The sequence below is a fragment of the Narcine bancroftii genome, chromosome 7 (assembly GCF_036971445.1).
Source record: "Narcine bancroftii isolate sNarBan1 chromosome 7, sNarBan1.hap1, whole genome shotgun sequence".
Lineage (NCBI taxonomy): Eukaryota > Metazoa > Chordata > Chondrichthyes > Torpediniformes > Narcinidae > Narcine > Narcine bancroftii.
This window is the reverse complement of record NC_091475.1, coordinates 104,193,996-104,219,625: the sequence shown is the minus strand read 5'-3', so window position 1 is coordinate 104,219,625 and position 25,630 is coordinate 104,193,996. Positions and strand designations below refer to the sequence as shown.

General features: G+C 43.3%; 2 protein-coding genes and 1 long non-coding RNA gene across 8 annotated transcripts in view; 2 read left to right on the top strand and 1 right to left on the bottom strand.

The window, feature by feature from the left end:
• The window catches only part of mettl21e (methyltransferase like 21e), a 42,218-nt gene extending 36,624 nt beyond the window's left edge, over nt 1–5,594 (top strand). For all 5 annotated transcript variants that reach the window (XM_069890684.1, XM_069890686.1, XM_069890685.1 and 2 more), the window contains one exon: nt 5,175–5,594. In XM_069890684.1, the coding sequence (XP_069746785.1) occupies nt 5,175–5,587 (413 nt within the window). In that variant the 3' untranslated portion in view covers nt 5,588–5,594. The remainder of the gene's footprint in view (nt 1–5,174) is intronic.
• A 55-nt stretch (nt 5,595–5,649) lies between these two features.
• The window catches only part of LOC138739159 (protein-lysine methyltransferase METTL21C-like), a 47,378-nt gene continuing 27,397 nt past the window's right edge, over nt 5,650–25,630 (top strand). For both annotated transcript variants that reach the window (XM_069890690.1, XM_069890689.1), the window contains exons 1-2: nt 5,650–5,733; nt 6,633–6,707. In XM_069890690.1, the coding sequence (XP_069746791.1) occupies nt 6,658–6,707 (50 nt within the window). In that variant the 5' untranslated portion in view covers nt 5,650–5,733; nt 6,633–6,657. The remainder of the gene's footprint in view (nt 5,734–6,632; nt 6,708–25,630) is intronic.
• On the bottom strand, nt 15,875–25,242 carry LOC138739919 (uncharacterized). Its single transcript, XR_011342563.1, has 3 exons — nt 25,146–25,242; nt 20,496–20,627; nt 15,875–15,932 (listed from the first exon to the last, which is right to left on the bottom strand). It is a non-coding gene; the product is annotated as an uncharacterized lncRNA (long non-coding RNA).

Below are 25,630 nucleotides of genomic sequence, written 5' to 3'. Positions count from 1 at the left end.
GCTCATGGTGAACCTGGCCAAGTGCCAGTTCAGTTTGCAGACTATAAACTTCCTGGGACACCAGAGGATGCCACGCCACTATCTGACAAGGTGGAGACATCCAGCATTTCCCTAAGCCGAGGACAACCAAGGAGCTACAGGAGTTCCTGGGGATGGTCAACTTCTACCATCCTTTCCTCCAAGGAGCAGGCACCCTAATGCAGCCCCTGTTTGGCCTCGTCAAACTCAGTGACAAGACGCTGCAATGGATGCCAGAACTAGAGGGGCTTTCCACACCACCAAGTCAGTACTGTCAACGGCCACAGTACTGGTCCGCCCAGACCCCACCTCCCCCCGGCACTCACAACGGACACTTCAGACAGAGAGGTGGGTGCAGTGTTAGAGCAATGGGTCGACGAGCACTGGCAACCCCTTGCCTTCTTCAGTAAGCACCTCCAAACACCAGAGCTCAAATTCAGTGCATTCGACTGTGAACTGCTGGCCTCATACCTGGTGATATGGCTCTTCAGCTACATCCTAGAGGGGAAAGTGTTCATGGCCTCCATGGACCACAAACTGTTGACCTACCCGCTGAGCAAGATCTCAGACTTGTGGTCGGCCAAACAAAAATGGCACCTCTCTGACGTATTGGAGTTCACCATGGATATCCGCCAAGTCATCGGCAAGGTCAATGAGGTAGCCAAAGTGCTGTCACCACAACCTGCGGAGGGCTCGACATTGCCCAGTTCACCAAAGATCAGAGGGAAGACGTAGATATCCAGGCATACCAGACGGCCATCACCAGCCTGAAGGTCAGAGATTTCTGCCCTGCACCAGGAGATCCAACCCTGTTGTGTGACATCTCCATCAGGACCCCAAGATCGATCCCACCCCAACCTGATAACGGCGGGTTTTCGACCAGATCAACATTTTGCCTCTCCCTCCATAAGGCCCACTGTCTGCCTGTTCTTGGATAAGTTCATGTGGCATGGACTCAGCTGAGAAGCCACCCTGTGGGCTCAAACATGTGCACAGTGCCAATGGGCCAAGGTGCAGTGACACACCAAACCCCCCCTACAGATATTCAAACCGGTGCAATGCAGGTTTGAACACACCCATGTCGACATTGTTGGCCCCTTCCCAATGAGTCAAGGTGTGAGGAATCTGTTCACAACCATCGACAGATTTACCCGCTGACCAGAGGCAGTACCCATGGCTGTATGTGTCTCAGAGACATGCATCCAGGCTTTCCTCGCCACCTGGGTCACAAGGTTCAGTGTCTTGACACGCATCACTTCAGACTGAGGGGCACAGTTCACCTCCTCCCTCTGGTCCAACCTGGTGAAATCCTGCAGCAGCTGGGTCTATTATCCTACAGCCTACCATCCCCAGTCAAACGGATTGGTTGAACAGTTCCACCGCTACATGAAGGCCGTGTTGAAAGCCCGATTGACCGGCCTAAACTGGATGGACGAGCTCCCGTGGGTACTGCTCAGAATCAGCACAGCACTGAAGGAGGACCTACCAGCATTGTCCACAGAGATGGTGTTGGCTCACCGCTCTTCAACACCTTTGGCCCACAGACCAGTGCATTAAACATCCGGCACAGGCTGAGAAAACTGATGGGTGAACAAGCACCCCTCCTCCACCACCATCCAGACATGGCTCGCCAGCCAGCTATATCCCAGCTGATCTGTAGTCCACCCATAACATTTTCATATGCAGAGGACAGCAAGAGAGCCCCCTCCAGTGCCTGTATGAAGGCCCTTTTAAAGTACTGTGGAGGGATGGTGTGGTTTTCACACTGGACGTTGGTGCCCACAGGAGAGATTCGCAGTCGACTGCCTCAAAGTTGCCCACCTGGACTCTGAACTGCTGGCCCTGGAACCCCAGGTCAGACACAGAGGTAGATCACCCAAAGACTAAGTCAGACTGTTCAGAGAGTGGCGGCAATTCTGAAGGAGGGGCGGTGTAGTGGGCCAAGTGACCATGCGAGTAAATGGGCTGAATCGTAGCCACATGCAGTTGGTCCAAGATGGTCCCCTTTACTGTCAAGGTGCCCATGCCTAGTGACATGTGCAGGCTAAGTCACCTTCCACTTCTGCATAGCGCCCCGCCGGCCGGAGAATGACACCACGGTGCGGTGACATCACTTCTGGAAACTGGCGGGTACATTACCAGAAGTGGGTAGCCACTACACTGCCCTACATTTTGTGTACTATTACTATTTTTAGTAATGTTGTAAGATGGTTATAATATGAATGTCTGCATAATGATGCTGCCGCAAAACATCGAATTTAATGACTGTTCATGAAATAAATTCTGATCCTGAGAATCCCTAAAATTTCCCATGAGGGAAATGCGTGCATTATATGTATATCTTACAAACTAGGCATCCCCCCCCACCCACCACCATTGTGCGTTATATGCATGTGACCACTTAACGAGAATATTTTTACACATTGAAAGAATGCACATTACTAATAGCAGCTGTGGGAAAGTCGAACCATCAATTTATAGCAGGTCTGGGAATATAATAGTGGCATTGAAAGAACGCGCACAATTTATAGCGAGCATGGGAATGTTCTACCCAGCATGAGAATATAACGGCAATGAACGAATGCACAAATTTATAGAGTGCATGGGAAAGACGCAATTTATAGCGAGTGTGGGAATGATCTAGCCAGCATCAGGATGTAATTGTGGTAATAAAAGAACCCGCACAATTTATAGCGGGCATGGGAAATTTTGATCCATAAACAGGACATTCTGGCTAGAGCACTCCACCTTATCAATTGCTCAGGCCCGTTCCTGAGGGAGGAGATTAACATATGAGATAACATTAGAATTAAAATCCTGCTTAACCTCTGAAGCCTGTCTTTGATCTATTTAATGGATTTCTCTCCAAAGCTTGCCTAATGTATTGCAGCAGATTATCATCTATATAATGGACAATTGACACCTCTGGGGGATGTTAATTGTCAGAGATTAATGTGGCATATATTGACTGTCTCATGTCACATTTAAATGCAAGTTGTTTTTGTCAGTCAGAATTTAGAATACTTCACCCACACAGTATATTATGTGTCTGCACATTATAAGAAAATATTTTTACACAATTTATGATTTTATGTGCATTTAAGGCTAGAACTGGATGAGGTCCTCACCCAAGAAGAGACATTTAAGGCAATTGAACAACTGAAAAGTGGCAAAGCAGCAGGTATGGATGGAATCCCCCCCAGAGGTCTGGAAGGCTGGCGGCAAAACTCTGCATGCCAAACTGCATGAGTTTTTCAAGCTCTGCTGGGACCAAGGAAAGCTGCCTCAGGACCTTCGTGATGCCATAATCATCACCCTGTACAAAAACAAAGGCGAGAAATCAGACTGCTCAAACTACAGAGGAATCACGCTGCTCTCCATTGCAAGCAAAATCTTCGCTAGGATTCTCCTAAATAGAATAATACCTAGTGTCGCCGAACATGTTCTCCCAGAATTACAGTGCAGCTTTCACGCAAACAGAGGAACTACTGACATGGTCTTTGCCCTCAGACAGCTCCAAGAAAAGTGCAGAGAACAAAACAAAGGACTCTACATCACCTTTGTTGACCTCATCAAAGCCTTCGACACCGTGAGTAGGAAAGGGCTTTGGCAAATACTAGAGCGCCTTGGATGCCCCCCAAAGTTCCTCAACATGGTTATCCAACTGCATGAAAACCAACAAGGTCGGGTCAGATAGAGCAATGAGCTCTCTAAACCCTTCTCCATTAACAATGGCGTGAAGCAAAGCTGCGTTCTCGCACCAACCCTCTTTTCAATCTTCTTTAGCATGATGGTGAAACAAGCCATGAAAGACCTCAACAATGAAGACGCTGTTTACATCCGGTACCGCACGGATGGCAGTCTCTTCAATCTGAGGCGCCTGCAAGCTCACACCAAGACACAAGAGCAACTTGTCCGTGAACTACTCTTTGCAGACGACGCCGCTTTAGTTGCCCATTCAGAGCCAGCTCTTCAGCGCTTGACGTCCTGTTTTGTGGAAACTGCCAAAATGTTTGGCCTGGAAGTCAGCCTGAAGAAAACTGAGGTCCTCCATCAGCCAGCTCCCCACCATGACTACCAGCCCCCCCACATCTCCATCAGATACACAAAACTCAAAACGCACAACCAGTTTACCTATCTCGGCTGCACCATTTCATCGGATGCAAAGATCGACAACGAGATAGACAACAGACTCGCCAAGGCAAATAGCACCTTTGGAAGACTACACAAAAGAATCTGGAAAAACAACCAACTGAAAAACCTCACAAAGATTAGCGTATACAGAGCCGTTGTCATACCCACACTCCTGTTCGGCTCCGAATCATGGATCCTCTACCAGCATCACCTACGGCTCCTAGAACGCTTCCACCAGCGTTGTTTCCACTCCATCCTCAACATTCATTGGAGCGACTTCATCTCCAACATCGAAGTACTCGAGATGGCAGAGGCCGACAGCATCGAATCCACGCTGCTGAAGATCCAACTGCGCTGGGTAGGTCACGTCTCCAGAATGGAGGACCATCACCTTCCCAAGATCGTGTTTTATGGCTAGCTCTCCACTGGCCACTGAGACAGAGGTGCACCAAAGAAGAGGTACAAGGACTGCCTAAAGAAATCTCTTTGTGCCTGCCACATTGACCACCACCAGTGGGCTGATATCACCTCAAACCGCACATCTTGGCGCCTCACAGTTCGGCGGGCAGCACCCTCCTTTGAAGAAGACCGCAGAGCCCACCTCACTGACAAAAGACAAAGGAGGAAAAACCCAACACCCAACCCCAACCCACCAATTTTCCCTTGCAACCGCTGCAACCGTGTCTGCCTGTCCCGCATCAGACTTGTCAGCCACAAACAAGCCTGCAGCTGACGTGGACATTAGCCCCTCCATAAATCTTCATCCGCGAAGCCAAGCCAAAGAAGAAGAATATGCATGTCCATGTTATGTAAGTGAAAATATGGTAAATGAGGCTCTTCAGAATATGTTGATTCATAAAATTGTCCTGTTTAAAAATAAACAATTTCCGCAAACAAAGTGAATTTCAATATCAGCTTTGTGCTTTCTTGCATAATGCAAATTGTTCCCGGTAAATCCTTTCACTTGATTGTTGATCTTGGTATTTGTTTGCTTGCTAAATGTCCATTCTTGACTCTTGCAGGATCCAAAGTGACAGCAACAGACCTGCCTCACTTACTGGACAACTTACACTATAATATAAATCAAAATACAAAAATGAGAAGCAAATATCTGCCTCAGGTTCAAGAACTTAAATGGGGAATAGATTTGGACAAAAGGTTCCCCAGAAGTACTTGTCATTACGATTATGTAATGGCAGCTGATGTTGTATACAGTCACCCATATCTGAATGAACTTTTAATGACTTTTGATCATTTATGTCAGGATGACACCATCATTTTGTGGACAATGAAGTTTAGGTTTGATAGAGACAATGCTTTTGTGGAAACATTTCAGCGTATATTTGATACAGTAATTATATATGATCTCCCAAGTTTGCAGATAAAATTGTACAAAGCAACACGAAAAAATACAGAGCTCAGAAGAGAAACATGAGAGCTCTTAATGCAGCAGTTCTTCTTGTACTGTAAAGTTAAATTTAACTCCCATGAAATCAAACTTTCAAAATGATACGTGATTTGCTTCCAGCAGTTTGTGCGGTTAGCCTTGCCAAGTATTTCCCAGCTAAGAAGCCTTCTAGGGTAAGTGTAACAGTAAGCAAACATGTCTAAAAGTCTAATGATTTTAAAAAAAAACTTGAAGATATAATTCTTGGTATTGAGACATTAGCTTGGGATCAGTTTGTTAGTTCATAAGCTTTACAACTGTGAGCCATGCAAGAAGCGTATGTATTTATTATTCTGTGGTGGACAACATTCACAACTCAATGATCAAGCATTTAGACATGGCATCAGGCAAATAACTGTCCGACACCCTGGCAGTTTTGCTCTAATTTCTACAAAAGAAATGTTCATCTGATATAATGATTATTTAAATTGAAAGTCCCTACACCATACGTTTGCTTTTTGATGGTTTTTTAAGTTAGATGTTTTAAAAGAGATCTTTGCAAAAAGAAAAATATCATAATGTTAAATAGCATGACTTTTTTTTGCAATTTTTAATTGCACGTAAACCTAAATAATTTTGAAAGAAATTAATATTTAAAAAGATATTAGATTAGTAAAAAAACACTTGGCAATTCATCAGGTATTTGTGCCTGCTAATTTGGAACCTGAATGGATTAATGGACAATATAGAATTATATTCAGCATCCTTGAAGATTACACTAGCCACATCAGAGTTCAATCATACATTTTCATTTAATAATGAAGTTTTTATTTGTTATCTCTTGACTTATAAAGATCTATGCAATGTAATTTTTAAAGAATATCTGCCCAATTATTAATAAACACTAACCAATTTATGTTTTTGTTTATTTATAATCATTGTATTTATTTTTGTATACTCAGTAATAATGTTTTTTTGGAGAGATTATTTTGTCTTTCCTTTCTGGTGTGGTCCTAAAAAGTTTAATAATCATGAACCTTTGAAATTATTGAATTAATAAATCTTTTGAATTCCACATATGTTGTAACTACAGGAGCTCGTTAGAGGCTGAGTAACCTATGGTGAGTGGCCCAAAGTCTTTCAACCATCTACAAATCACATGTCAAAGGTACGGCAAAATATTCTCCACATGCCTGGATGAGTGTAGCTTCAGCAACTCTCAAGAAGTTTGACACCATGCAGGACAAAGCCATGCATTTGAATGGCTCTCTATCATCCACCTAAAAATTCATACCCTCACTCTGTACCATCTACAAAAGGCATTGCAATGACTTATCTGAAATACTCTAACGACACTTCCCAAACATGCAATTTTTATCATTAAGAAGAATAAGGCTATATGTGAACACCACCACCAATACGTTCCCCTCTATAGACAACATCCTCATGTACTTGATTTAAACCCTGGAATTCCTTCCTCATCAGCTCTATCAATTGCATTGTCAACATCAGAACAAGTCTAATGGGATGGGGGGGGGGGGGGGTGCACAAACTGATGTTCAAGAACTCACTCAGCGGAGTGCGGTGAGCGGGTGCCATACCTGCCATGAACCTCCTCCATATGCTGCCATCACACTTCCCTCTCCCTCCGATGTAACAGACATAGTTATACTGCATGCTAACGAATCTACTCATTTGATGACACCCCCTCTGATGGTGTCACCCAGTGATGCTAGTGCTGCAGGTGGGTGGGTGGGGGCACATTAACTCATTTAGGGGGGAATGCCCCATGATGCCAAGTCTCTGTGGGAATACATTCACCAAGAGGACTGCAGAAGTTCAAAAAGAAGATCACTAGGGATGATGGCAATATGTAAATCCATTTCATTTATGGGCAACACAATGGTGGCAGCCATTGATGCTACTGCCTCACAGAGCCCAAAACTTAGGTTCAATCCTAACTGTGGATGCTGTCAGAGTGGAGTTTGTATATTGTATTCTGACCATGTGCAATTTAAAAATTTTTAAATTAGATGTACAACACGGTAACTAGCCCATGAACCCATGACACCCAAATACAATCAACTTCCAGCCCCCATGCGTTTTGAAGGGTGGGAAGACAATGGAGCACTTGGAGGAAACACACACATACATGAAGAAAATGTACAAACTCCTTACAGAGAGCACCAGACTCCAACTTGGATCACTGGCACTGTGAGAGCTAACCACTGTGCTAACCGTTTCTGCCAAGTGCTGGTCTTTTTCCACATTCCAAAGATGTGCTGAGAGATTCATTGCTACTGTAAATGACCCCTGAATATAGACAACAGCCAAAGGAATCAAAGGTGAGTTGGAGTAAATTGCAGAGTAAAGAATAGGACTGATGGGATTGCTCTGTTGGGAACTGACAGAGATATGATGGGCCAAATGCTCTCCATCTGGGAAGAGTAAACAAGTTCTCCCTCATTCACACTTTTAAGCATGAAATGCTTCAGTTTCAATTGCTGCCTTTGGTCATCCGAGGTCAGTTTAAAGTCACATGACTTTGTTCTGTAAATCTTCATGTTAATCTTGCGAACTCCACTCCAATTGCCCATCCTCTTTGAACAAGGAAAAGTAATTGAGTTATTCCCTCAATGCCAAAACCACATTCACATTTTAAATTTGACTTTAACCTTTGCTATGCAATCACTTTGTTTTTTTAATTTGTTTTACAACCTTGTTTTTATGACTATTGCTAAATATCCTTTCTGCGCTCAAACCCTTTATTTGTTCTGACTATACATTCCACTTTTCTTCTGCTAAATCATATCCCTTCAAATTTACAAGACTATTTTCTTCTTGCATGGTTAGTGATACAGTGGGGAAACAGACCTTTAGGACCAATTTGCCATGTCAACCAAAATGTCCTACCACACTAGTCCCACCTGCATTATCCCACCATTATCCCTCTCACCTTATCCTATCCATGTATACATCCAATTCTTTTCTTAAACATTGCAATGGTTATGATGTTGGAAGGGTGAGATGGTCATGTGGTGCAATGGAACAAAAACAATTATAGAACAAGCAAACAATTTAACACAAACATAAAATGGGCAGATTAATTTAACTCTACTAATGGAATAATTTATAAAGAGTTGAAAACAGTGCAGTCAATGCTATGGTTTTGCACACTTTCAAAAGGCATTTGACAACGCTTCACACAATTAGGATAAAGAGGGCTGTGGCACCATGGATATAATTGGCCAACTGATAGAATTATACAGCAGATATCAAAGGTGCTTTTAGAAACTCTGTTCCTCTTTAAATATATTAAATTGCCTGGACCTGATACACAGGCCTTGAAGTCAAAGTTTGTATATTATATGAAATTCAGAGGGATAGTAAAGAATTGAAAGGCTTTTAGCAGGACACAGACTGAGAAGATACAGGCAGATGATACTGACAAGATGTAATGGGCCGAATTGGTGCACCAGTTCACCAACCCAAGATGGCGTGGGCCCCCTTCACTACCGTGAAGCCCGGGGTCGACGCCATGTGTGGCCTAAGGGAACTCCCTGTTTCCAGGTGGTGTACTGCCGGCCAAGGAGCGATGCCGCAACGTGATGCTGTCACTTCTGGAAGCCAGCGGACATGTCATTGGAAGTGGGTGTCCCCTTGGCGCAACGCAGTGAAGTCAAACAATAAAATCAGTTTACGGGTTCACCCTCGCACTGTGTGGTCATCTCTTTATTTCATAGCTTTGCTGAAGCAGATGCTACAGTGGGGACTCCGACAGTTCCAACATTTTGGAACCCTCATCGAATACAACAGATGCAAGATTCCGCTACTACTACAGTTTCAATGGCTACGACCAATGTGGTGGGCATGCATTTGCCACCCTGCTGGGCAAACCAACCCAGGAACTGATTACAACTGGCTGAGTCCCAGTTCCACATCAGGGGAATCGTCTCAGAAGACACAAAGTTCTGGCACGTCGTCAACGTGGGACGCCGGCACCGCAGCCAAAGTAAGCTCCTTCATGGACAACCCTCCAATGGAGCGCAAATACCAACAATTCCGGCGGTTCCTCCTCAACTCCCTAGAACTCAGCCAGCACAAGCGCGCCGTTCACATCTTGAACATGCAGGGCCTGGATGACAGAAACCCCTCCGATCTCATGCACAAGATGGTGGCCCTAGCAGACAGATAAGATTGTTTCCTTTTCGAGGCCCTGTTCCTCTCCAAGCTGCCGGTAGATGTCTCCTCAGCGGTTTCCGATTATAGACTTCAGCACCCTGCACCTGGTAGCCAAAGAGGCAGACAGACTGTTCTGCACCCCACAGCAGAGCTCCATCCAAGTGCAGTCCATCTACGCTGTCAGTACTGCTGCCTCAACAACCCCACTGGCCCCCCCAGCAGTGGCTGCAGCACCATCACAATGCGACAAATGCCCAGATAAACAAAACGAATACTGTTTTTATCACCGCAGATGGAGCAGTGCACCCCCCCACCCCCCCCCCCATGCTCCTACCCCACCGCCAAACCTAACATGGTGATGAGAAATGGACAGGCCAGCTGCTGATAGTGGCCTCAGTGGTTGGCGCTCTTAAATGCCTACTCTACCACAGAGACCAACGGACTAAGAGAGATTTCCTAGACAACATGGGCACAGAAATCAGCTTCGTCCCACCAACGTATTTCGAGGCCAGACACAACCCCAAGGGCCTCCCTCTGCAAGCGGCAAAGGGATCCTCCATCCCGAGCTATGGAATCCGCCTGGTCTCAATCGACACCTCAGACAAGGTTTTCCAGTGGAAGTGGACAATCGTGGCCGTGGGACAGGCCCTACTCGGAGCGGACTTCTGGGCACACAAACCTTTGGTGGACGTGACGAGATGCTGGTTAGTGAACACTACCACACTTCAGCCTTTCCTTCTCACCCTGCAGCAGTGCTCCTGCCGTTAGGGATTCATGCCCTGGACAGAGATAAGTATGCCTGCCTACTTTCACAACTCCAACCCGCCACATGGCGTGGAGGACCACATCGAGACCACCAGGCACCCAGTGCACGCATGTGCTTGGCGCCTCCCACAAGACAATCTCCAGCAAGCCAAGGCCGAGTTCGCTGTCGTGGAGAAGCTGGGGGTTTTCCACCATTCAAACAGCCTCTGGGCCTCTCCGCTCCACATAGTGCAGAAGAGCTCTGGCAGATGGTAGCCATGTGGCAACTACAGGCAGCCAAACGATGCAAGAGACAGATACCCCATCCCACATATCCAGGACTTTGCTACAAGACTACAAGGCTGCCAAATCTTTTTCAAGGTGGACCTCGTAAAAGGATACCATCAGATTCCGATACACACCAGCAATGTTCTGAAAACAGCAATCATCACACCCTTCGGCCTCTTAGAGTTCTTGCAAATGGCCTTTGGACTGTAGAACATGGCCCAGATGTTCCAGCAACTGATGGATGTGGTTGGTGGGGAATTCGACTTCATTTTCGTCTACTTATATGACATCTTCATTGCCAGCCCCGATGCCAGTACACACAGGATGCAGCTGACCCTCCTGTTCAACAGACTGCATTAGTTCAGACTCATGGTGAACCCGGCCAAGTGCCAGTTTGGCCTAGAGACAATAAATTTTCTGGGACACTGGATCACCCCAGAGGCAACCACGCCACTGCCAGACATGGTAGAGGCCATCCAAAACTTCCCCAAGCCAAGTATGAACAAAGGCTTGCAGGGGATCTTGGGGATGGTAAACCGCTTCCTACTGGGAACAGCCATCCTTATCAAGCTCAGCGACAAGTAGCTCCAGTGGATGCCAGACACTATAGAAGTGTTCCACACCATGAAGGTGGCACTGGCAAGGGCCACAGTCCTTGCATATCCAGAATTAACCTCTCAACCTCCCCCCAGCCCTTACAACAGACACGTCAGGCAGAGGGGTGGGTGTAGTGCTGGAACAATGGGTCAAAAAGCACTGGCACCCCCTTGCCTTCTTCATTAAACACTTCTGAATGCCAGAGCTCAAATACAGTGCATTCAACTGCGAGCTGTTGGCCCTGTACCTGGTGATATGGCACTTATGATACATATTAGAGGGGAGGGTCTTCACCGCCGACACAGACCACAAACCACTAATCTATGCACTCAGCAAGGTTGTTGGACTCGTGGTCAGTGAGGCAACAGCGTCACCTCTCCTACATCTCTGAGTATACCATGGACATTTGCCACATCGCAGGCAAGTCCAATATGGTGGCCGACACTCTGTCTAGATCCACAATTGCCGCAACCTCAGGAGGGCTCTATATTGTCCAGCTGGCCCAGATGGAGGACGCGAATGTCCAAGCCTACCGGATTGCCATCACCAGCCTGAAGGTCAGTGATTTCTGCCCCTCACAAGGAGGCCCATCCCTGCTGTGCGACGTCTCCATAGGGTTTGCCAGACCCATATTACCCATGACCTGACGACGGTGGGTTTTTGACCAGATCCAAGGCCTGTCCCACCCCTCCATAAGGACTATGATCAGCCTGTTGTCCGGCAAGTTCATGTGGCACGGCATCCACTGAGATGTGACCCTGTGGTACCTGTTTACGATGATTGACTGTTTTACCCGCTGGCCGGAGGCCATACCCATACCCACACCCATATGTGACATGGAGACATGTGCCAGTCTTTTTATCCACCTGGGTCGTGCGTTTTGGAGATCCGACCCACATCACCTCAGACTGAGGGGCCCAGTTCACTTCCTTGCTCGGGACTAACCTGACTAAGTTCTGGGGCAACCAAGTCCATCACACCACGGCCTACCACAGTCAAGCAAACGGCCTGGTCAAGCGTTTCCACTGCCACCTGAAGGCCACCTTGAAAGCCTGACTGCAAGGCCAGAATTGGGTGTACATGCTCCCGTGGGTGCTCTTAGGCATTCACACAGCACTGAAGGAGGACCTGCCAGCCTTCTCCCCAGAGATGGAGTGCACTTGGCAGAGAACCCAAGGAACTTCATACTCTTGACGACCTCAACGGTGGAGCCATCAATGTTCAGTGGAGCATGGTCCCCTGGGCTCTCTTGAAGTCGACAACCATCTCTTGTTTTTTAATGAAAGGATAGACTTCCTTTTGATAGGAAGTCCCAGGAAAAATTATATAAACCAAAGGCATCATTCCAAATAGGTGCTGAACAGTTATTCGTGGATGTCTACAAAAAAGCATTGAAGATGACAAGGCAAGTTGAAAACACTGTGAGTTGTTGATGGAGGAATAGCAGAAAACATTTTAAAAATGCTTATCATCCATTTCTAGACATCATGTTTTAGTATGGATTGGGAGAATACATGCTAAATTCAAAGTTCAAACTTTGAAAGTTCAATTTATTGTCAGAGAACATACAAAGCTGAGATTCTTTTTCCTGTGGATGAGGCAGAATTTCTACGTGTTAGTAGTGAAAAACTCAAGCAAAAAAAAATGTGTATACAAAAAAGAGAAATGTAAACAAATAAAATTTTAAACAAACAGAAAAAATATTCAGTAATAAATAATGTAGAAAGTAAGAGTCCTTAAATTAGTCCTTAAATTGAGTGTTGTTTAAGAGTCTGATGGAGGGGTAGCAACCGTACCTGAACCTGGTGCTACGTTTTGTGGCACCTATACCTATACCCCTTTTCTGATAACAGCAACGAGAACAAAGCATGTCATGGGTGGTGTGGATCCTTAATGATTGCTGCTGCTCTCCATATGGATTTTCTTGGTGGTGGGGACAGAGAATAAAGGAATTCAATTCATTGGGGAAAATTTTGGGTTATCCTTCTTGGACCAAAGGAGAATCAGAGAATATATTGAATGCATCTAACAAATTAAGTGCTTCAAGAGAATGAGGAGAAAATGCTTGGAGACACAAAGATCAACCACCATTAGTCACAGGCGTAACTGACACAGGAACTAGAGATGTTTTGAGGACACCAGTTTTACAAACCAAGGCAAAATTTTTTTAAAAGTATGCACAGCCTATAAATATATCAATGTAAATTTTTCACATTTGGGAAAGAAGGAAGGGATTGGAATCATTTGGATAGCTTTACCACAGGGTCAGCTCTGGTATAATATCATTCTTTTTGATAACATTCCATAATATCAACAATTTCTTTCCCTACTGATGTTGAGTTCCATTGAAATTATAGAGAGTTCATGGCTCTGCATATTTAATTTTCCAAAGTGGTTTATTGAAACATATTCAAGTGGAGGAGGACTTGACAGAGGAAATGTACATCTCTTTATTTCTAATTGCTTCAATTAATGGGAAGTGAATTGGAGAATGGAATAAGAATATTGTATCATGCATATTCACCAAGATTCTGTGGCAAACATTTAAAAGTTGATTCTGGCTATCAAATAACTCTTAGTATTTACATGATTTGTTTTCTCGTTTCTAAAATTTATAGTAGCCTATTTACGGTTTGAACTTTCTACCCTGAAGGAAAACACACTTGACTACAATGTTGGAAACCTGATTATTAAATTTCTTTCACAAGCATAACCTATTATGACTGATCGAGGTGGTTCAGATGCACAGACTTTCTTGCCTGTATTATAATAAAGGACCATTCAAGAATAAAGGCAAGGACACCTCAATACTCTAAAATCAGAACACGGCAGCCATGCACAGATAGTGGAAGAACCAAACATCATTCCACATTAGTCATGTGTGAGTCAAGCACACCTATCCTGCCTGTGGTAGAATCTAAAGACCAACATATTACTCATCCATCATCTAAGACAGCACAAACCTGGAGTGGAAATAAATCATTCCTTTAACTGAGGGAATGGCTCAGTAAAATATTCTCCTATCTTATTCCCTGGCAGAGTTATGCCTTCTATCTGAAAAATATTAAGTATTTTCTATCAAGAATCCTAGGAAGATTCAGTAATGTAGATCATTGCCCCTGTCCTATTAAGTCAGTATATCCAAATGTTGTGGTCTCTCACTTTAAACCAACTTCATGCTCATGAAATTTGCTTCAAACCAAATCTATCAGTTCTTGAATTGGGTTGGCAGTGCACATGGTAAAGCCTATTAGTTACAATACAACTGAGAAATTTGTACTTTTTTGATGAATAAATATGTCAACATTTGTTTTGGACACATTTCCTATTGAATCCCAACCCATTGGGAAATTGGACCAGGTGCAACAGTTTATAGAATGTAGAACAGTACAGAAACTGTGCCTGTGCCAAATATGATTGGAGTTAAAGTAAGATTTTGCTGCATGCATATGATACCCTTAATTTCCCATATATCCATCTGGAAGCCTCAAACACTAGTGTCTACTACCACCACTACTCCTGACAGCACACAGCACACTCTTTGAAAAACAAGACTTGCCTTACACATCTCAAAATTTTCTCCATTTCACCTTACAAAAAATGTCTCATAATATTGACATTTTACCCTGGGAAAAAGATTCTGACTATCTACTCTATGAATAACTCTCTGAATTTTGTAAGCTTCCATCGAGTAATCCCTTAACCTCCAAAATTTCAGAGAAAACAACCCAAGTTTAGTCACACCCTCTAATCCAGGCCACAGCCTGGTAAAGCTCTCCTCCACCCTTTGCCAAGTTCCACGTTCTTTCTGTAATGGGGCGGGCAGAATTGCACATACTATTCTAATTTTAGTCTAACCAAAAGTTTTGTACAGTTGCAAAATTATTTCTTAATTTTTATAGTCAAGTTTCTTGTTTATACTTCACCCAAGTTACCAGCGATTACACTTCCTGAGAAGGCTGAGGCAGACTGGCCACCATCATGTCAACCTTTTACAGGAGCTCTATTGAAAGCTTCCTGACCAGTTGCATCACAGTGTGGTACAGTTGATGTAGAAATTGGATCGGAGGACAATCCACAGGATTACAAGAGGGACAGAGGGGTTCACTTGGATCTTTCCCCCCCCCCCCCCATATTGATGTGATCCATCAGGATTGTTGTCTGTAGTAGGCGTGCAAAATTGTTGAGGACACTTATCACCCTGCACACAGTATTTTTCAAATACCCTCGCCGTGAAACAAAACAGGAGTATCAGAGCCAGCATCACCAGGCTGAGAAATTGCTTCTTCCGGTGGGCAGTGAGAATGATCAACCACCAAAGGAACTATTCATATTAACCATGCAAGACTCTAATTTTTCACTAGAAAATATTTCTTTAAATATATTTGTCCTGCACAGGTATTGTTTGCCTGTACGTGTGTTATGTCTGGTGTGTGCCTGAATCTTTTGCACCAAGAACCAGAGAATGCCATTTCAGGATGTACTTGTGCAATCAGATGATAAACTTGAAATTGAGTTGCAGTTACCAGATGTCGGGATCCGTTGCCTCACTGATTCCGTTGATGCCAGGGATTACAACTGCCTGGAGTCAGGGGACACAAGTAACCTACTTAATAATCAGAAACAATTCATGTACCATCGCTCCCTGCTCACTCCCTTTGTAATAATCAATCCATATTTTTGAATATTTTATTTATAATTTTTCAGGTATGGACTCAATGATTTAAAACTCCGTCAATCACAATAATTACAGATCTATGCTGGTTACAAATTATCCTTTTCTAATCCATACAAGTTTTTGATCAATTCCAACCCTTTCTCCTTCTCCCACCTTGTACCCCAAACATCAAACACTCAATACATAAACCAAACAACCAAAGAAAAAAAAACATTTAGACATTAAAACATCCATAACATGGGAGTAAATTATATTGGGGGAGCTATAGGTCTGGCTTAGTGCAGCGGTCAGGAATCAGGCCTATTTTCCTTTGTTCCCTGACTTTCCCCAGCTGGACTGAGATGGACCCTTTGGCCCCCCCCTCCAAAAATTGAGGAGAGGATGAGGTGGGCCAGGCCCTGAGACAAAATTATCTTTTGTATTCCACAGCCATGCTCCTATATGGTTCAGGTACTGTTGCCAAATTTTTTGAAAGGTGCCGTACCTTCCCCCCAGTACAAGTAATTTTTTCCAGGGGAACAGAAGACTGCATCTCTTCGCTCCATTGCAGGTGAGAATCGGACTTCCAGGTAACTGCTATGCACTTCCTGGCCACCGCCAAAGCGATATTTATGAATTGAATTTTCCATTCAGGATCCTGTGGGGCTTCCTTACCTATAATTTTCCCTAGGACTTCGCCTATTTCCGCCCAGAAGGGCCTCACCTTGGTAAATGTCCAGGTCACATGCACAAAGGTTCCTGTCTCAATTCCACATCTAAAACACTGATTCGACAGTTCTGGTTTGGACCTGTTAATCCTTTGTGGCGCCAGATATAGCTGGTCCAGGAAATTATACTGCCCCAGCCTATACCTCGCATTGATTACAGCCGTAAGGCTAGTCCAGCACAGGTCGGACCAGCATCGCTCATCAATCATTATTCCTAAGTCCGACTCCCACCTCTGTCTTGATTTACGAAGACCTCGTTTAGGTTCTTCCGCTTGGAGTAGGAAATACATTGCCAAAATGAATTTCTGGGTGATCCCCTTTTGAATCAAGGTATGTCATTGCACTTTGGCAGGGCCATAGTTGGACCCAATTTGTCCTGCAAAAAGGTCTTATCTGAAGGTAGCAGAGGAATGTCTCATTTGATAAATCATAATTGTGTCTAAGCTGCTCAAATGACATCAGTTGTCCCTGCTTGTAACAGTCCTCTATGCACTTGGTACCATTCCCACACCAGGTGTCTACGATCTTGTTACCCACCGTCAAAGGTATAAGCAGGCTTGGAGTCAACAGCGGTTTTGGGGACAGCCCCAATTTCGTTCCTAAATATCAATTAATATCGTTGCAAATATGAATAATTTGCTGTAATATGGGGCTGTCTGTTTTTTCCAGACAGTAATTTGGCATTCCATTTTTAAATAAGGTCCTCTGCTACCCTCTCACCCACCAAGTACAGACCAATTTGTACCCAAGAGAGCACCTATCCCCCGCAAAGAGTGAGGAGATGTACCCTGACTGGGCCGCCCAATAATATTTTTAAAGTCCATCATCTGTAATCTGCCCAGACTGTAATCCCAGGTCAGTTTTTCCATAAAGACCCTGGCTACCTTCCCATTCCATAGGAATGTTCTTAACCATGAGAGTAAGGCTTGGAAGAAACCCTTGGGTAACACCACAGCCAAGGCCTGAAAAAGATACTGGAGTCTCAGCAGCACATTCATTTTCACGCAGTTGACCCTGCCCACCAGCATTATGGGCAGGGACGTCCATCTTGCTTAGGTCCTCCTCAATCTTTCTCAGCAAGGGGGTATAATTTAATTTGTACGTTATTTAGGCCGTTATCTATTTTGACTCCAAGGTACTTAATCCCATTTTGCAGCCACTTTAGATAACTGCTTTTTTTTTACATTGACTATAATCCCCTCCTGTAAGTGGTATAATCTCACTCTTATCCCAATTAATCTTGTACTTGGAGACCTTCTCATAGTCCTCCAGAATAGTGTGCAGCTTGAGCAATTAACTTACTGGGTCTGTCAAATACAGGTACATAATGCTTTATCTGGAACCCTTGCTGGAAAGTGTGTTCCGAATTTTGGATTTTTCTGGATTTCAGAACAAAAGCCAGCTGCCACAGATTTAAGCCCACCTATATTGGTTTACTGAGCCCAGTTTTTGAAAGTCCCTTTCTACATGAATGATTTCTTGTTCCAATTTGCCAACCTCCCTCGCCCATCCGAGTCGTGCTGCCATATCTCCCCCACCCGCCACCCACCCAAGTCACACTGCCGTCTCTCTCTCTCTCCGCCCCCCATCCACCCAAGTCGAGCTGCCATCTCTCTCCTCCCTTGTCCACCCGAGTCGCACTGCTGTCTCTCTCTCCCTCTCCGCTGTACCAGCACCAGGAAAGAAATGCTGGTTTTTGGAGTTTTCAGGATTTTAGATGTCCAGATAAAGGATTGTATACCTGTATATCAATATGACATCAGCAAATAAACTGATTTTGTGTTCTTCCTAGCCCACTTGAAACCCATTAATGTCTGGATCCTGATGAATGGCCTCAGCCAATGGCTCCATTGCCAGTATGAACAGAGCTGGAGATAATGGGCATCCCTGCCTTCTTGAACTTGTGACTGGGAAATCTGAAGAAATCTGACAATTGGTCACAACTTTCGCCTTGGGTGCATGATATGATGCTCTTATCCAATTAATAAAAGTTGGCCCTAGCCCTATTTTCTCCAGAACTTTAAATAAAAAGTCCCACTCTAATCTATCTAATGCCTTTTCTGCACCGAGAGCCATAGTCTGCCCACATTATCTGCCGCCTGTCTTTTTGGTACAAAGCCCACTTGATCTTTGTTAATTAGTTCTGGAAAATGCTTCATCAATCTATTTGCCAGGGCTTTGGCTATTATCTTATAGTCCATATTTAATAGCGAAATAAGTCTGTAAGAGGACAGCTTTAACAGGTTCTTAACTTTTTTCAAAATTGTTGTAATGATTGCTGTCAAAAAATATTCCGGGAGTCTATGAGTGTCCATTGCCTGGTTTATCACCTCCATATAAAGAGGTATCAACAGATCTTTGAATTCTTTGTAGAAGTCAGGTGGATATCCATTCTCCCCCAGAGACACTGATTTGTAATGAGTTCAATGCATTAACTATTTCTTCTTCCGTGAAGGGACAGTCCAGGCCAAATTTGGATCCAAGTTTAGCAACTCTCTTTTAGACACAAACTCCCCAATTTTATTAAGCCTCCCTTCCAATTCTGATTGATATAAATCTTCATAGAATTTTTGGAAGGTGTCATTAATTTCCCTTGGTTTATAAGAGAACCTGCTATCCCCTGTTCTTGATGCTTGTTCTGGTTTCAACTGCCATGCCAGGTCCTTATGGGCTCTTTTTCCCAATTTTTAATATTTTTGCAGAGACCGCAATATGGCCTTTTCAATACCATATGTTTGAAGTGTGTCTGCTTCAACTTTTTATTTGTCAAAACCCTATATTGGTTTACTGAGCCCAGTTTTTGAAAGTCCCTTTCTACATGAATGATTTCTTGTTTCAATTTGCCAACCTCCCTCTCATATTCCTTCTTTATTGCTTTGGTATATCTTATTATTTGACTTCTTAAATAAGCTTGAGGGTGACCCATAAAAGGAATTTATCTGGAGTGGAGGTACAGTTGGCCTCACAAAACAAATCTATTTGCATTCTTATAAAACTACAAAACTCTGGTTTCTTTAACAGCAGTGCATTAAGACACCACCTGTATACCATCTCCTGCTTATCTGGCATTTCAATCTTAACTACTAAAGGCGAATGATCTGAGAGTAGCCTTGCCGTGTAGTCAGCTTCCATGATCTTAACCTCTATATGGGCTGAAGCAGGAACAAATCTATTCTAGAGTAGAGTTAGGTTGCCTTGAATAAAAGGAACAGTCCTTCTCCTTCAGATGCTTCCACCTCCACACGTCAATCAAATTCAATTCCTTCATACCATCAATCATGGCACGTGCCACCTTGTTTTCACTATTCTTTTTATTGACTTATCCAAAAAAGTGTCCAGACAAAAATAAAAAAAATTCCCCCAATTACAAAATTCTCCTTCGCTTCTGCCAATCTCAAGAAAATATCCTTCATAAATTTTTCATCAACTATATTGGGGGCATACAGATTCAAGTGGGTCCAGGATTCTGAGTATATTTGACAGTGCACATTATAAACCTACTGGTTTTATCTACTGACACACTCTGCACCCTCACTGGAACACTTTTCCCAATCAAAATTGCCACCCCCACCCCTTGCTTTTGAGACAAATGAAGAGGCCACCATCTGGCCCATCCACCCGGACCTCAACTTTTGGTGCTTTGATTCTGTTAAGTGAGTTTCTTGGAAGAACACCAGGTCCACTCCCATCTTCTTAATGTGTGCCAAGACTCTTAATCTCTTAGTCAACCCATTTAACATTAACATTAAAACTTGCAAACCTTATACTTTTAGCCATTGTCCCAGGGGTTGTCATGCCAGTATTTTCTTTGTGCCTCAATGGTTTGAAGGCCTCTCTTCATCCAGTCCTTCACAATCAGTCGTTTGTTCCCGACCACTTACACCACACCAGACTCCAGGGGAAAAAAGCAAAACCTAAAATAACTAACCATACTAATGTAAAAGGAAGAGACGCGTGCATTGTTTAAAATAACATATATCACTAACAACAAACAAGGGTAACATCAAGAACAAAGGCAAAAAAGAAAATAACTAACCAGAAGAAAAACGAAAGAGAGACAAACACCATTCACAACCATACATTCCCATAATCTCCACCCAAAGCGATCTTTGCCGCTCATAGAATCCACCCTCCCCCCGCTTGGTGATCAACCCCTTTCAGTTGTCACCACCCCCCCACCCCCGACAATAGATTGTGCAGTCTGCATCCATCTTCTTCTCCTTTCATCTCTTGCACACCCCAAAAAACATAATTATAACCTCATTTCACTCTTTGATTTAAACATCAGAATATGCTATAGTCTGCAGTAAGTCCATACATCCCTATGGGATAATTCACGATATAATATACATTATTATGGGTTAGTCCACGACCAGGCTTTAACACTTTTTGTTCCTCCCTAACATGGGTAAATCTTTGGCAAACTGCCATACCCTCTCTGGATCTGTAAAAAATGTTCTCCCCCCTGCCCCGCCCCCCCCCCCCCCCACCGGGGCAGTACCACCTTCAGGGTGGCTGGGTGCCTCAGCTTAAACAGCCACTTGATTGGCTCAAACACGTTCCTGGCCTTCAAAAGTGCCGCACTAATAAAATTTTGTTCCCTTCTATTTCCATGGGGGATTCCATTTTTTTTTGTTGCACCAGCTGGTGCGGCTCCCAGTAATTTTTCTCTGTCCTGGTAACATAATAGTTTCACCAGAACAGACCGTGCTTTCTGCCCGGGTCTTGGTCTTGGAAGGAGGGATCTATGAGCCCATTCTACTTCTAACATAACTCTTTTCCCAGCATCTCAGGGACCCAGCTCTGGAAAAAAATCACTATTTTGCTCTTCAATCCCTTTTTAGGCCCACTATTTTTATATTATTTCTCCTGCTATGATTTTCAAGGGCATCTAATTTCCCCCATATACAGTCCCTCTCTTTCATCAATATATCTAATTTATTCTCCATACTCTGTATGGTATCTTCACTTATCCCCACCCTTTCCTCTACTTCTGTCATCCTGCCCACCAGCCTTGAGGGGTTACCTTGCATTTTGTCCAATTTCCCTCCCATGTCCTAAGCCATTTTCTCCATAGCTTGGAAGAGCCTGTCTTCCATTGAGCCCAGCACCTCCATTACATCTCACAGGGAGGGGTTTGCTCCCCTGCATGCTCTATTTTCACAGGGTTCTCTTGAGCCTCAAGGCCCCATGGAGTCTTCCTCTCTCATTGCCTGCATCCTTCTCACCACTCCCAGACCCGTTGCTTCCACGGCCGGTACTCGCCACTTCCTCCAATCCATCGCTGGACCTACTGTCAGGGCTCATTCCTATGCCCAACCCAATGCAGCCTGCTTCATCGGTAACCGCTGCGCTATGCAGCCTGCTGCTGGAATCAAGGTTGGTCACACCGCTCGCTCCGATGCTGGAGAAAACACCGACTTCCCCTGGCTTTTTGGACTTCCTAGCCAGCCCACTCTCCTGGCTCTCCACTCCACAATGTTCATAGGTGCCAGCTGCACCTCGAGCAACACACACATCATGAGGGCACCCAACCTGGTGCTCCCGCTGGAAGTAAAAAGAGTAAAAAAATCTCAGCCTACTGGGCGGAAGAGGGAATCTTGGCCTATGTGGCAGAAATGGTGACCTAATTTTAACGGCAGGAACAGCGACCTCGTACCTATGTGGCAGAAGCGGCAACCTTGTTGTCTCAGCAGGAACGGCGACCTCGTACCTATGTGGCAGAAGTGCCGGCCTCATTCTCCCAGCAGGAGCAGGAATCTCAGCTTACTGGATAGGAGTGATGAACTCAGGCTCTATAATTGTAGAATGTCTGGGTAGGTTTTGGTGGTGCTCGGTGGTGGGGAGGTGTCGGGGAACAGCAACGCTGGCAGTGGAGAGGTGCTTCCAGGTTGACTAAAATGCCAAATTGGTGATTCCAGGGTCGACATACATTGAATTGGTGTTAAACAGTTTTTGACCTGAATTTAAGGTCTCAAAAGACTATCTGATGTACGTCGACCCCCATTTTTTGAGGGTTTTATGATATGACTTATATGCCGAAATATATGGTATGTGCATGGGGGACATGAGCGGCATTAATCTTTTCCATGGGTAGATATATGAATCCAACATGTGCAGTGTCGAAAAATATGCAAATTCAAAATGGATAGTTTGTGGAAAAAAAACACCATTGTTGAAGCACCTGATTAATATCTGGAATAAAATAAATGATGAAATTTGTGCAAGAGGATGTATCGCGCCTAAAATGCCTTTGACTCAAAATGTGATCAATTTTAAGATATTTGGTTTCGTAAGGGGATTATAAATGTTGAAGAATGTTATGAAAGGGGTCAATTAATGTAATTTGAACAATTGAGAAATAAATTGGAATTTGTTAAAGTTGTATTAGTGGTGGCAAGGAAAGGTGTTGCAATTACTTGGAAATCAGATAAACAATTTGGGTATGGCAAGATGGAATGCAGAAATTCAAAGTCATTATCCTTTAGAAAAATGTACACATAGTTTGAGAAATAAATATGCTATGTTTTTACAGTATACTCAAATATTAGGTTTACATTTGTAATGTTGGGCTTCCTGTACCTCTAGACCTGCAAACATTTCCTCTGACTTGTATTAAAGAACTCTGTTTAAACCTGTGGTATAGATGACTTCCCTATGGGCAATCTTGAAAGTTTATTTTTTCTTTATTTTATATAACTATTTTGTATCATTTTATATGAATTATTTTGAGGGTGGGGTGAGATATACTATCATTTATGTAGTTTCTAGTTTTTTATTCCAATTTGTATTGTTATATCAATCTTTGACTACTACATGTATAGAGAAATTTTTAAATAAAATATTATATAAAAAAAGAAATATGCAAATTGTGCCTAATGGCTCTTAAAGAGAGTAAACAACTGCAATATCTTAAAACAGGCATGACCATCCAATTTGACATTAGCAATTGCAAAGTGAAAGTTAATACTTCAAATGACATAAGAACATAAGAAATAGGAGCAGGAGGAAGCCATCCGGCCCATCGAGCCTGCTCCGCCACTCACTAAAATCATGGCTGATCTGATCATTGACTCAACTCATTGACAAGGAAGTCCAGATCTTATCCTATGTATGGTAATTTTTTTCACTATTATTACTATCATGTTGTTCTACTGCAAAGATTCTTGACTAATCTCATTTACCTGTCACGATATTCCACCTCAAATAATAGAGGGCAGGGCTGACAAAACGCCTTTGACCCTCAGCAATTTCTTGGTACTATTTCAACATTTTCCAACAACATTTCAAATGTGTTATTTCTACTCTCTACATAGTGGATCATCCTAAAAATTCATTATTCTCATATTGTTGCTCTTTGAAATGTATTTTTCATATTTTCCATTCATTGAAATGTCAACTTTTAAAAAACTGCACATTTTCCATTCATTGAAATGTCAACTTTTAAAAAACTGCACATTTTCCAATAATTAAAATGGACAAACAAATAGTTCTGGTTCTGCTGCATTTTGGACTTTTTAAATTAATAATCTAGTTAGCATATCTCTGTAGCAAGATTTGGGAGGTCAATGTTAGTGATTAAACATATCTCTTGGAGTTCCTAGCAGTTGTTTTGGAACTTCAGTCTGCAAAAAGGTAAACTTTATATCTGTGAATAGTACAGAAGTCAATAACACAGCCTGTTCTGCCTCACCGGCCATACATACACACAGTACAGAAAAAGACCCTTTGGCCCATTGAGCTGACCATCAATTGGATAGGAATCCATTTTTTTCATTCTCTCCACTTTCTTATCAAAAGTCTTCTGACTTTACCACTCACCTACTTATCACAGGTAATTTACAGAGGCCAATTTCTTTGGAATGCAGCAGGAAATGAGCATCCAGAGCAAACCATGTCGACACAAGGAGAATGTGCAACCTCCACACACTCAGCCCTCGAGGTCAGGAGTGAAGAAGGTCTCGCTGTGAGCCCTCAGCTCCACTGCCTTCACCCCTTTACCTCTTTCATTATTCAATTCAATCATGGGTGCTGCTTACCTTCTGCACCATGGTTCTGTACTATCCTCATGTCCATTGAGTTTCTTAATATTGAAACATTGACCTCACATAAATGTTTCAATTTAAATTTAATTCAAGAAGAGAGAAGCTGCCACTCAATTAATTGTTTTACAGTCAACAACTGAATAGCCATAAAGGTTTATTGGAAAATTCTCTCTTAACTGCCTGTATCAAACTGCTTGCACATCATTGAGGAGCACAGCCCAGATCCTGCTTTCAGCAGAAATTTGTTTTGAATTCATTTCAACAATTCCCTCCCCCTCACCCCCATCCCATGTCAGATATTAGGTGTTAAATAATTACATAAATCTTCCTGTTGAAATTCTGATCTTATTTTCCTCAGAACTCACCTCATATAGTCCAGGATCTTTGTGTAAATCAGTTCATCCATGAAAAAGTAAGCTGGAGATACAAGGTAGAATTTCTGCAAGAGTTCTCCTAATTTCTCTCTGCATGTTCCAAAGAAAGAAGGTAAATGGCCTGTCAGTGGTCTGTGATTTCTGGTTCTCTTACATCAAAATTATAGCAGATTGTTTGGAGAACACTGTTGGTGTAGCAATTAGCACAACACCTTTACAGTGCCAGCATTTGGGACCGGACCAGGGTTTGAGTCCCGCACTGTCTAGAAGGAGTTTGTACATTCTCCCTGTGTCTGTGTGGGCTTTCTCCAGAGGCTCCGGTTTCTTCCTACCATTCAAAAATACCAGGGGTGTAAGTTAATGGGGTGTAAATTGGACAGAATGGACCTGAAGGCTAAAATGGCCTCTTACCATGATGTATGTTTAAATTAAATTTAAAAAAAATTAAACACAAGAAGAAAAATCTTTGCTTTATT